This window comes from Epinephelus moara, chromosome 7, assembly GCF_006386435.1.
Source record: "Epinephelus moara isolate mb chromosome 7, YSFRI_EMoa_1.0, whole genome shotgun sequence".
NCBI lineage: Eukaryota > Metazoa > Chordata > Actinopteri > Perciformes > Serranidae > Epinephelus > Epinephelus moara.
Genome location: NC_065512.1, coordinates 11,395,791 through 11,408,987, shown reverse-complemented (window position 1 = coordinate 11,408,987; position 13,197 = coordinate 11,395,791). Strand labels below are relative to the sequence as shown.

The 13,197-nt window shown below is 42.3% G+C and overlaps 1 protein-coding gene across 1 annotated transcript in view; it reads right to left on the bottom strand.

Moving 5' to 3' along the window:
• Nucleotides 1–13,197, bottom strand: part of pde11a (phosphodiesterase 11a) — a 65,624-nt gene that overhangs the window by 8,863 nt on the left and 43,564 nt on the right. The window contains exons 14-19 of the mRNA XM_050049904.1: nucleotides 12,029–12,119; nucleotides 6,901–7,001; nucleotides 6,618–6,695; nucleotides 6,466–6,529; nucleotides 4,865–4,939; nucleotides 3,797–3,880 (exon numbers count right to left, since the gene is read on the bottom strand). Of these exons, the coding sequence (XP_049905861.1) occupies nucleotides 3,797–3,880; nucleotides 4,865–4,939; nucleotides 6,466–6,529; nucleotides 6,618–6,695; nucleotides 6,901–7,001; nucleotides 12,029–12,119 (493 nt within the window). The remainder of the gene's footprint in view (nucleotides 1–3,796; nucleotides 3,881–4,864; nucleotides 4,940–6,465; nucleotides 6,530–6,617; nucleotides 6,696–6,900; nucleotides 7,002–12,028; nucleotides 12,120–13,197) is intronic.

Genomic DNA, 13,197 nt, shown 5'->3' with positions numbered 1-13,197 from the left:
CAAAACAACGGCAGATCATATTTCCCTGCACTACACCTTGAAAACTACATAATGGGCAGAGGCAGGCCTGAAGTCAACAGGTCAGAGGGTTTCAGACGTCATTTCACCCCGTTAACACCATGGACGAGGAGATATTAATCATGGCAGTGCACCGAGATGTCTTCCGGCGGAGCTGCACCGCTCCGCACAGCAAACGCAGCCGGTGGGTATTGATGGACGGCGGAGCACGCAGCGGATAACCAGCGCTGCCATTCCGCAACGGACACGCATCCAGTGGAAATCCGGCGTAACATACAGCCACTTGACAGAGACAGCAAAATAGCTCGAAGACATGGCCAAACGCAAGTATGAAGTAGAATATATTAGACTGTGTGGACCTTGGCCAAACCAGTTGGGTACAAGTGGTTTAAAGGTCCAGTGTGTAGGATACAGTGGCATCTAGCGGTGAAGTTACAGAACTAAAACCTCTCCCATATGGTAAGCGTGTATGAAAACTACAGTGGCCGACACAGAAACGCAAAGGCGCAAATGATTTATTCATTTTGGGCAACTGTAGAACAAACTGGCAGAATCCATGGAAGAGGACCCGCTCCGTATGTTGATATGAATGGCTAATTCAAAGCTAACGAAAACACGACAATCCATTTTTTTCCAGAAGAGATCAAAAACTGGAAACTTAGTTATGAATATTGTGTACTGCCTCTGCCAGTAGATGCCCCTAAATCCTACACACTGGACCTTTAACACAGGTTGGAGTTCATACTTTTTAAGACTTTTTTAATGCTACTCAGACTAAAATTTTAGACCAATTTCTACAACAGCCAAAATGGAAGAAAAATAAACATTATTGCGACTTCCAAATAAGTTAAAAAATAGCTGCCCACAGACGCCATAATGGGAGATATGATGAACTCACTGTTTTGGTTTAGTTTTAATTACTGGTTGATTTTGTTTTAGCATTGACTGATTTGCTGGATATACGGAGAGTTGCACAATGAAGCTATGAACTGGATTTTCCGTTGCCGCATTCAAAAAAAAGAAAACAAAAATCCCTAAACAAACATTCCCCAAATAAACAGGCCTTTACAAAAACAAAGTTCAAATCAATGAGGTATTCAAGACTTCATCAAACAATAAAAACTAAGATTAACCAAACATACGGCGGTTGAAGACTGTAACCCCGTGGTGTCTTCCATGCTCCACACACACTTTAGCACACATGCCTTTAATTAAGGGCCGTGTCATAGTCGACGCACGCAACGCGAGCAACGCACTTCCTTTCATAGTCAACACAATGAACGCAAGCGATGCGGGCGACACGTGAAATGCAATACATTGCTCGCGCAATAGGGGGCAGCAGAGTCACCGGTATATTCCGGCTAGTTAGCTAGTACTACTATTTTATTAGAGTGTAGGGCACTAGAACTGTCATATAAATGGGGTGTGCCCGTACGGTAAGTTTTTCCTCCTCGCCCGCCATATTTCATACCGGCTTCTTCTGTGAATAACAAGAAGTGGTTAATTTCAAGTACGTCGCTTGCATTATCACCCCTGCTGGCAACGCATGGTATTACACGCGTCGCTGCGTCGCGTATAAAAAAAATGGACAACACATTTTGAGATGCAAGCACGCATCATGGCGGCCACTGCGTCTCGATGTGTCCCAATGCATTCGCGTCTGTGTGCCTTTGCGTCGAATATGAAACGGCCCTAAAAGTTCCCGAGATGCCAGGTCAGGTGGTGCATTAAAGTGACTCAAAAAATAATAGGGAACTAGGACTTGCTAGAAATGAAACATGAACCAACATTAGTTACATAGAGTTGGGGACAGCTTTGCCCAAATGTTTAATGTAACATACACATTACTTTTTTTGTTTCACGGCGGAGACGAGGGTAGAACAGAACTGGGAAATACCTGAAGTTTGTTGGCGAGTTTTCTTTAGTTTGAAAAACAACTTGAATGAAATACACTGAGCATTGTGCATTTGCTTGCACTGTTTTTAGCCATGCTGCAAAGTCTGGGTTAAATAGCCAATTTTGGTTGAATTTGCACTTCCCTATATCGTCCAGGGTACGGTGACAGCTAACTAGCAGACAGAGGATCCTCTGCTTGGAGTATCTGGGCTGGAAACACATTTTGAGTGTTGCTGGTTCCACTATCCTGATCTGTGTGACGTTAATGTCAGGGGCACTCCATAAATTATAGTTGTAGTTATTATTCTGAGATTTAAAAATGCAACATCAAGAAAGACTGTTCAGAAAATTCTACTTTCCATGTCTTAGCATTTTTAGGACTTTTTTTCTGAAAGACTGATTTAAGACATTGTAATACCTATCAAGGGCTTATTTTTAGTTAAATGGATTCAAGGACCTTTAAGACTTTTTTAAGATCTGCAGTAACCCTGAAAAACGTCCTTCTCTCCACAAAATATATCCACATAAGGACTCTGTCATTTGTTCCCGCAGCATCATTATTCCACTGAGGTAGACTGGGAAGGAGAAGAAGAAGAGAGAGCCTGTCATATGGTGGGGTATAAAGACGGAAGGTTATAAAATGGGGGATTAATATTCCACAAAGTAGCGAGCCACAACCAGGAGAAGGAGATCAGCGAGATCAAGAACGAGATCTCTTCCGCCCACGGACAAAAAACCCTGCCGCCTCTGAACTTCCTCTGTTCTCCCCCTCGCAAGTTTAATTGGCAGCAGCATGATCGTGAGCTCCATATCTGCATTCTCCAAACATCAGCCTTTTACATGAGGCGGCGTGGAGACGAACCCCCCACGCAGACAACACACAGCGCTTTGATGCTTTTTATCTGCACTACACAGACTGTAACAATGGTGGCACCAGAGCCCCGCGCAGATAAGCCTGATCTAACTTTTGACACTGATCCTGGGATAATTCAATAGATGCGAAGATGATCTATTGTTTGTTTTCTACTCGTGATGACTAAGAGTAATGTGTTTAATATGACAGTAAAAAGGAAAGGAGGTTTAACAGAACAAAAGCAGAGAAAATCACCCAGTGCTGTAAGACTGAATTAACTGTTTTATCCTTGACTCCCTTCACAACTGTTTGCTTTCATGAATTTATCTTCAGCACGCCTCATCTCTTAACAGACCTGATCTCTTCAGTAAGTCAGCCTGCGTTTTTCTCCCACACAGCAGCTGCTGCCGGCAGTGGGAGGAGCAGGTGAGTCTCTCTTGACGTCATTTAGAAACACACGCACACACACATTACTATACTGGCGAGGACACAGTATAGATTTCCATTAATTCCCTGAAAGATTACCACTAGCTCTAACTCTGACCCCAGCGTTTGCTCGGCTGGGATTCCTCAATAAAAGTCTGCCTCTGTATCTGTGTGTGAGCCAAAACGTCTCAGAAGAAAGATACCATCCTTATTTCATTACTGTGCAGCAAAGCCCAGAGTACACTGTGTTACTGAGGGGGATTTAACCCGACTAGCATCACAGCTCACACACTCCACTTCCTCTGAGCTGTCTCGCAGTCAGAAAGTGCACACTCATTCTGCCGTTCTCAAAAGAACAGGATACGACCTTGAAGTTGTTTCAGAGCTTTCAATAAGAAAAAAAAAAGCATTTCTTTTGCGGTAAGAAATCTGTGGCTGCAAAGAAAAAGTTGAATAGTTGTCGGTGAAAGCTTGATTACTGGCGTCAGTGAAGGGGGGACAATGGCTGAGGAAGGACAGCGACTACTGATGTCAGAGGCGGATGTCTGTGTGTGACAAGCGTGACACAATGAAGGCCAGAGAGTGGCGAAACTTCGAGTTTACCTCGTACAGTGGCGCACAAATTCCATCAATCCACTCCAGCTGGAGCCCCGGCAGCTCGTCCTTCCTGTTTCGATCAAAGATGGCCTGAAATGGAAAAGTCAGAATTTATTTACACCTACATTTGTGGCTGGAGAAACACAGGAGCAATGTGATTCAGGCTCACAGTCCCTAAAGTGCTGCTGTTGCTAAGAAAAGTCTCCCTCGGCTCTCGAGACAAGTGACTTTATTTCCCGTACATTCTCTATTCTACCTCATTCTTCTGCAGCCTGAACTTAAGAGGCTCCACCGAGGCTGTGCTTCAGAGATAGTTACTGGGCTACGACTTAGAAGTTAATATTTAATTTCCAACACCCACGCACACAGAGCGGTAAAGGTTTGACACAAGCGGCAGACCTGAGGCTACCGCATTAGTTATTTCAGAGGGGAGGCAATGTGGCCTGGCTCGATTAGTCAACAGCCATTAATGGTGCACAGAAAGCTGTTGGTTATTTCCCCTTTAAGAACTTGCAACACAGTTCAGCCTTCAAAGCTCCTCAATCAAACACACGCAGTACTCCTCTGTTGTGGTGTTGCAGCTTTGAGGACTGTCTGAATGCGTTATGAATCTTCATTAGGACCAGAGTCTTTCCCTGCTATTATCACAGTGCTATTTTTACCTCTATATGAGATTACAAAAATAAAAAACAGTTTATTACCTCAGCTATCAGCAAGTCAAAGCTTGTAGAGCTCCAAAAACCCAAATGCCTTGTGTGTTTACCACTGCATGAATGGAAAGGTCAGTGTTTGCTTTGAATCCTGTGTAGGAGGGTTTTTTTCTTTTTTAAGAATGATTGTTACGCGGTCCACAGTTTGCTCCTGGCACAGCAGCGAGGCAGCGGAGCGGTCAAGCTGACAATTCACTTTTCTCACACTACGAGACACGAGCTCTCATGTTTCCTACGCAGTCAGTGTGTTTTGGAACTGCAGAGAAAATATATCTCCGGCGTCATCAGCTCGGTGGAGGTCACGGAGGTGAAAACAAACTGCAGAAAGCACAAAACAACCACAGAGACGGTTGGATGTACTCACAGAGGGCGTGAGCTTCAGCTCTGATCTCTCTCTGTCGCCCTGCTCGAAGAACTCGCTGGTCACCAACTCTGCAACCTGGAGAGAAAAGATGCAGAGATGTAGAGCTACAGCCAGCAAGTATTTTCATTATTGATTCATCTGCCAGTTATTTTCTCAACTAATGATTTATTAAAAAACAGTGTGAAAATTGGGCCTGCCACAATTTCCTAAAACCCAAGATGATGGTATCAAATTTCTTGATTTGCCCAACCAACACAGAGAAGACAAAGAAGAACAGCAGATCCTTTAGAATTTAGAAGCCTTGACTTTACACATTTCTACACATTTTCAATGTTTTTCCAAACTCAAAATTCCAGGCTTCCAGGATTTTTCAGACCATATCTGACATCTAAGTACAAATTGCCAGCCCTTGGAAAACTTGGAAAATGACTTTCCACTGTCAAACATCTCTGCCCAAAGAGAAAGTAAACTAGCTAGTCCTACCTATACTTCTTATTAAAATTGAGGTTCTACTTCTAATTTAAAATGAGAACTGAATTATTTAATTTTCACAGCATCTGCAGCTTTGTTTATTCACTGTGTCCATGGAACCAATGATGATGAAGGCAGCCGTAAAGGAAAGTCTTGTCATCACTGCGTAACTCTAGATAGATAGATAGATAGATAGATAGATAGATAGATAGATAGATAGGTAGATAGGTAGGTAGGTAGGTAGGTAGGTAGGTAGGTAGGTAGGTAGATGGATAGATGGGTAGGAAGGTAAGTAGATGGATAGATGGGTAGGTAGGTAGATGGATAGATAGGTAGGTTGGTAGGTAGATGGATAGATAGGTAGAGAGATTGGTAGATAGGTAAGTAGATGGATAGATAGGCAGATAGATGGATAGATAGGTAGACAGGTAGGTAGGTAGACAGGTAGGTAGACAGATAGGTTGATGGATAGATAGATAGATAGATAGATAGATAGAAGTCCTTTCAGAAAGTCATTGTGTACCGTACAGCCATTGTCAGACAAATAAACAGAAAACTATAATAGCACCAACAACAGCAGCACGTTCATGTTCACACAAGCTTAATACTTTGTTATTTGTGATACTGTATACAGTATATATGCTATTCAAATGCGTAGGAGTGTGCGTTCAGTCACCATGCTTCTTGCCTTGCGTTTGATGACATCAAGCTCACTCTGGCTCGCACTCTCTCACACAGTGGTAAACAGTTTGGCTGCACTGACTGCCTGCTCAAAATACCATGAACAAAACTCTGCTTGATCAGTTTATTTTTAGAAATTCTGAATTTTATATTTAAGAGAACAGAGTAGGAGCAACAGTGTGGAAACACAAGTATTTTTCCATATTTGTCTAGACCTGGAAATTACTAAAATGGAATTAAAATGGAAATGTGTTTCCAAACTGCGTAGGAACCCTCTAACTTGGGAATGTTTGGTATTTTAGCTTAAAAAAAGGAATTAAACAATGAATCAGTTATCAAAATAGTTAATATTTTTCCTTTGACCATCTATTAATTAAGCAACCGATTGTTTCAGTTCTAGATGAATGGTTAAGAAATACATTCATGTCATATGTGAGAGTGTTTCTTACCTTGCGTGATATTTCCCAAGGTTTAGTGACAGCACCAAGATCACACGCTGTCATCATCATGGATCTGAGAGGAATCAGACAAGATTTATTTCATGTAGTATTTACAAGATCAAAGATTTAGGAACACTATCTTTGTGTGCACTGTGCGTTACCTGCACATGTCCCTGTGACCCTTCACATTCCAGTTGTACTCTCCTTTGCTGACCAGCTCAAAGAAAGTGTTTCTGTTCCTAAAGGGAAAGAAGACAGCCACATATATAACTGTAAGTGACATAAAATCCACAAGGGGGCGGTATTCCCTAAAAGAAACAGTGTGCAGAGACAGACTCAATGTGCTTCCCGGTAACTGAGTTAGTACACTGGAGTCGGCCAAGCTCAGTGGACATCAGGAGATTTAACAGTTTAATAAGCTGCGCGGTGTTTAGCAGAACATACTCAAAGTAAAGTGTGAGGTCTGTGGCCAGAATCGACTGTTTCAACAGCTGCATGAGGTCACTGTACTCTGTGGACGAGAGGTTGGAGAAGATATTGTGACCCTGTGGAGACACATACAGAAATAACATGATGAAGAATTTCCAAACACAATTTCTAACTTCACACAAAGAGCTTCAGATAAAGAAAAACTAGTCCCTGGATGAATTATTCATTATGTTTAGGATGGGGAGCATTTACTTAACAGAGGGCCCATATTACTTACATGGGTTTATTTAAGAGACTTTTTAAATTATTAATAACAGCTTGACTGTTAAATTAGACCCCTGATAATACTAGCTGATACAGATCATTGGATGAGGATATATACCAGACAGTATAGTGCACAAAATTTACTCTCCGCCATTTAATTAAAGTGTACAAATTCTGAACATTACATATATGCCCTTAAGATTCCACGTGGCATTTGCACTACATTTTGTCAGCAGTCCCACAATACAATGTGTCACAGATAACTGTATATGTATTCAGAATCTGCAGGCAATGGTACAACTCTGCATTCATGTGGTGTCTAAATAATCGGAAAAATGAGTCCCCGACTGAGAGAATTTGCATATATGCTCCCTCAAATCAGAACAGCAAGTCTGGAAGTCAGTGAAAACTCTGGTGCATGAGTTGATGTCATATATGGAGAAACATGGCAGAGCGGACAAATGTAAAAAAAATATAATAATAATGAATTCACATATTGCATGTCAATGTTTTGCCTATGTAATTTGTAATATAGTTTGAGGCTGTGGCCAGTAGTTGCTGTCCACATAGAGTGACCTACATTAGTTAGAAAAGTCATTTATAAGCATTCGTCAGGTAAAGCAATAAAGCAATAGTGGCATGGTGGTGCAGTGGTTATCATTGTAGCCTCACAGCAAGAGGGTTCCTGGTTTGAACGCGGGGTGGAGAACCCTTCTATTTGCATTTTCGTCCCGCGTCTGCATGGGTTTTCTCCGGATACTCCGGCATCCCCCCCCCCCACAGTCCAAAGATATAGGTTAATTAGTGATATAAATGTGAGCGTGAATGGTTGTCTGTCTCTATGTGTCAGCCCTGTGATAGTCTAACGGCCTGTCCAGGGTGTACCCTGCCTCTCGTCCAATGCCAGCTGGGATAGGCTCCAGCCCCCCACTGTGACCCCCAACAGGATAAGCGGTTACAGACAATGAAAATGAGGTGAAGCAGTAGTTTAGTGGTTTTAGGGGATGTACTGGTGCAGCAGCAAGTCTGGGGCAAAATCACTTTGTAATATAAAGCTTCAAACTACTATCAACGTCTTTTGTAAATGCTCTGAACAACAAAATACAACCCATATTTGTAGCATCCGTAATGTCAAAAGCATTACAACTTAAAGCTCCTGAACACATCAAAGTTGAAACAACGACTTCCCAACTCTGGAAATAGGACAATCTGAGGAGCATGTGAATGCAGCATTCGATCATGGTATTGGAAGCGTTCTGGTTTCTGTTTGTAGTCTGAGTAGTATTAATCAATCATGTTGAAGGGGCAGATAATCGGTCCATGTGGAGAGCAAAAGAGACAGAATGCACTGGCTGAAATGCATTCGCAGAATCCATTGGCTATCATCTGACGACAATTTCGCCTTGTATTCGTTTATTTTTCTGCATTCATATGCAAATATCAGTTTATAGAGATTTCCCAAAATCCCAGTACACGGAAAAGGAAGTCTTTCCCCGGTGAAGGAGTCCTTACTGAAAAAGGCCGATTTGCATAACTAACCCATGATGGTGAAAAAAAACCCTGCTCAATAATAAAACTGAATGGATCTGTGCAGGGGAGGAGGGAAGCCAGCAGCTCTTAATAAGTAAGCAACATCCCTCACTTGAGGCTCTCTATCATTAAAACAGGCCTCTCCTCATCATGTATTATACATTCATTCACCACTTAGGCACCCGCCTCTAGAGGACGGAGAGATCCGTCGGAGGAGAAAACAGAAGATGTAGAGGTGACAACAGACAAGGAGCAGAATGAAGGGATGATAACAACCTGCAGAAATTAGCAGAGATCTTCAGAACTAAACGACCACTTTGTTTTCTCCTTTTAAATGCTAAAAGAAGAAGTGTTACGTGCCTGTGATTCCCCTCCATGAGCTCATGTGTTCCCATGAAATATTGAACCAGCGGAGACACAAAGCAGGTCTCACAACTGGAGCGTATGAAGGACGGAGGCGGGTAAAACAGGAAGTGAGAATGACGAGATGAAAATTGAGAGATACAGAGGGAGTGAGTGACGTTTTTAGAAGTTTTAAATAAATGGTTCGTGCGGGCTGGCGGATTGAATCGTGAAGCTTTCCACTTGAATTAGCCACATTATTCATTTATATGCTAATAGGACAGCGGTAGTTCAACCCCAGTATCAACAGAAACCATTATGATATTCCAAGCAAACATTTGTCAGCTTACTGTGTTGTCAGCGCCGCGATAATGAAGCCACTGGAACAAACCCTGCTAAGCCTCGTCTCAGCTGCTCCCTCAAAACGCCTTTAATTACAACTTCATGCAAACCCAGTCACCTGGTAAAATGTCTCTCTCAACCAATTACCACCAAATCTATCGCCTCTGTAATTACATTGATTTGAGGGCAGCATGAGCTATTTGTTTACTCGCTCACATACAGCAGTCATCGAGGCTCCACATGGTTGCCTTGAGGCGTAGTGGCGCAAACTCCCTTCATTTTTTTTATTCATTTAGTTGTCTAAAAAGTAAAGACAGAGATATATAGTAGGTAAGAAACAGCAGTGTGACTGTACCCATTTGACCCAGTCAGGTGTATTGTCATGGTTCAGTATACGTACAAGTTCTTAAAAGGAATATTTCGACACGTAGGGAAAATAAATGTATTTGCTTGTTTGCTTTCTTGCTGGGAGTTAGATGTGAAGATCAACACTGCTCTCATATCTATCTGTTAAATATGAATCTACCACCAGCAGCATACTGTGAGACTGGAAACAAGCGGAGACAGCTAGCCTGGCTCTGTTCTGGTCTGCTGCCAACCTCATGGTGATGACAAGCCTCAAGGAAGTCACGGTGCCCAGATAAGAAACTGTGCAGCACATAACCACCCGTTTAAAAAAGCAAAGCATGTGGATTACCTTTTTGTACAGATGAAACAAACCAGACATGACTTGTTAATCAGTGACCTTCAGAGTAACTGGTTGTCAGATTTTTGTTTTACCGTTGGACAGAGCAGTGTTGTCATGATACTGGAATTTCTAACTTCAATTAGGGTGACCAGATCCCAACCAACCAAATGTAGGGCAAAGAGTGTTTTGGTGTGGGACAATGTGGGACATGTTATCAATGCTGATACATATATTTATACAATGGTTAGTCCTGACCAAGCAGTTTGATTCGACAGTAAGGCATTCCATGAGTGCTGATACAGAGTATAAAATCATTGGGACTTTTAACTCTGCATGTATCACTCCACTTTACAGGTGTTCTGAACCGTTAATTACCTTATCCGTTAAATAGCCTACATTAGGGATCATTGTAACAAACTTAAAGCACAACATATTTCCACAAATAGCATTTGAGTTAAATAAGGAGTGGTCGTAAGGAAGGGACAAACGGAAGTAAAGAAGCCTGGATACTTCACTGAATATCTCCAGATTTGCTTGTATGAAGATGTCGCAATGTGCTGAAATTACTTCATCGGCATCACACGTATGCTACTAAAGCAACTGTTGACAGACTCTTATTCCACCGGTTGCACAATAAATAGAAACATACATGTAGGTTGATACAATGTGTATATTCCACTGGCTAGCCCATCGCCGCAGCTTTGCACTACTCTTACGCAGCGGTTACCACTAATATCTGGACGGTTGCATTGCGGAATCAGTTGAGGTGGTTCGGACATCTGAATAGGATACCTCCTGGCCGCTGGAGGTGTCCCGGGCACATCCCACTGGTAGGAGGCCCCGGGGCAGACCCAGAACACACTGGAGGGATTACATATCTCATCTGACCTGGGAACGCCTTGGGGTCCTCCAGGAGGAGCTGGAAAGCGTTGCTGGGGAGAGGGATGTCGGGGGTGCTTTGCTTGGCCTGCTGCCCCTGTGACCCGGCCCCGGATAAGCGAATGAAAATGGATGGATGGATGGATGGATGGATGGATGGATGGATGGATGGATGGATGCATTGTGGAAGCGTAGCACTCTCCCTTTAGTTCCCCCCGGTTAACACTGTTAGCTCTGTCAGCACTGTTGCTGTCTTTTAGCTATAGAGTTAGCAACATAAGCTGCTAACCGCTAGCTCAGCCGCCTTATATGCTCTAAATTTTACATAGAGTCCCTTTAATAATGAGAGAGAGCAAGAAAGCGCCTCTGGTACCAGTGTGCGGACACTGCAGAAAATTAATACTGAAACCTAGTGTACCTATAATCTAAATTTTTGACAACACTATCACGGAGCCAGCATAGCTATTTCCCCCCGTTTCCAGTCCTTAAGCTAAGCTAATTGTCTGCTGCCTGCAGCGTCATATGTAGCGTACGGACATGAGAGTGGTACCAATCTTCTCGTTGAACTCTCGGCAAAGAAAACAAATTATATTGAACTATTCCGTTCAGCTGTGCTTTTCCTGCTATGATGAGTCACAAATGTCTGCCGTGAAAAGAAGCACCATGTCGCTTGTTCACACACTGCTAGTGCTAAAGTCAGTTGCTCATTTATTAGGTACACCGAGCTAACACTAATGCAGTCTATATAACAGTCCTGCAATAAATTCTCCCTTCATAAAGGTTTTAATGTTAAGTGTTTGTTTGAATTGTTTAAAGAGATGTAAAATAAAATGTCATGTCATCTGGGTGGCTGCAGGTTGTGGTGCTCTTGAATGTCCCCAAAACTCTCATCATCCAGGAATAGGCGGTGTCTGAAATAGCCTGATATGCAATCGTATGTGTTGCACAACATGCAGCTCTCCTCTGTGAATTGAGTCCACAACACCATCCTTAAATGCTTAACTGTAAGTTCCAATAAAAAATGATCACATGCAGCAGTACTCATTAGCAGAACTTTCATGGTAACTGCATTGCAGCAGATATTGGAACATAGTGCACCTCGCTCTGCAGGATCATAACGGCGTGGTTGAAGTGGTGGTGCTCCAGCGTAGCAGAGGTCCCATAAAGCAGAGCAAGGGCTGAGCCCGTCCTGAGACACACATACACAAAAAGCACACACAAACACACACAGGGATCAAGATGAGGTTGATAACATAATCAGCATTCAACACATACTGAGAGACAAAGTCTGGTGTTGAGTCTGTTGTAATTCCCTCTTTGCACTCTGTCGCCAACTTATGGCTCAATAATAAAAGAAGCAGGAGCGCCATAACCTAAACTGCAGCTGAAATTCAACTGTTCAACACTGAATATGATCATTATTTAATGTGGAGAAAAAATACTCATGAGACACTCGCTGAGCCTGGTGTAGTGAAGGTGAGGCATGTGGGCCAGGATCATTTTAAAGTTTTACATGAGTTAGTTTTCAGTCTGTCATTTCCACAGTGAAAATTGTCTGAGCTTTACAAAGTTTTTGTTTAGTTTTGATCTAGTTTCCGTTCCAGTTTTGGTATTACTGTGGAGTCAGAAAGTATGAGGACAGTAATATATTTTTCATTGTGTTGACTCTGTCCTGCAGCACATTGGATTTGAAATGAAAGAATGGCTGTGAGCTATAAGAGCTGACTTTTAGCTGTGGAGGCTGTTCACATCTCATGTTGGGTGAGCATATCACTACATGCTCTCTTCATAAAAACATACAATTCATGAATCTTAAATAAAGAGGTGGCCTGAAGGCAAACAACTCCTAAAACAATGAGGAAGTGAAGACAGCTGCAGTACAGGTCTGACAGAATAGCGATGTGTGATGATAGAGATGTGACTTTAAATAGTCATTGATCACAAAGGATTTGACCCCAATTAGTAAATATAATGACTTCATTTTCAAGCTTATGTTAACAATTATTTTCATGTGCTTTAAAGGTGCTGTGTACATCATTCAGAACATTATGAGGGAACTTTAGTTTTCAACCTGGACTCTATTTTCCCCTGTTTTTGTGTTTAAGTGACAACTGGGAACAATCATGTTTGAAATTCATCCAATATTAAGAGAGAACGCTGCAGCCAGCAGCAGCAAAACAGGCTACAACATCCATTAACAGTGCTTGTTTTTGTCACTGACAGGCTCAGATTACTATGAGTGTATTACAACATTACGGAAAGTACCC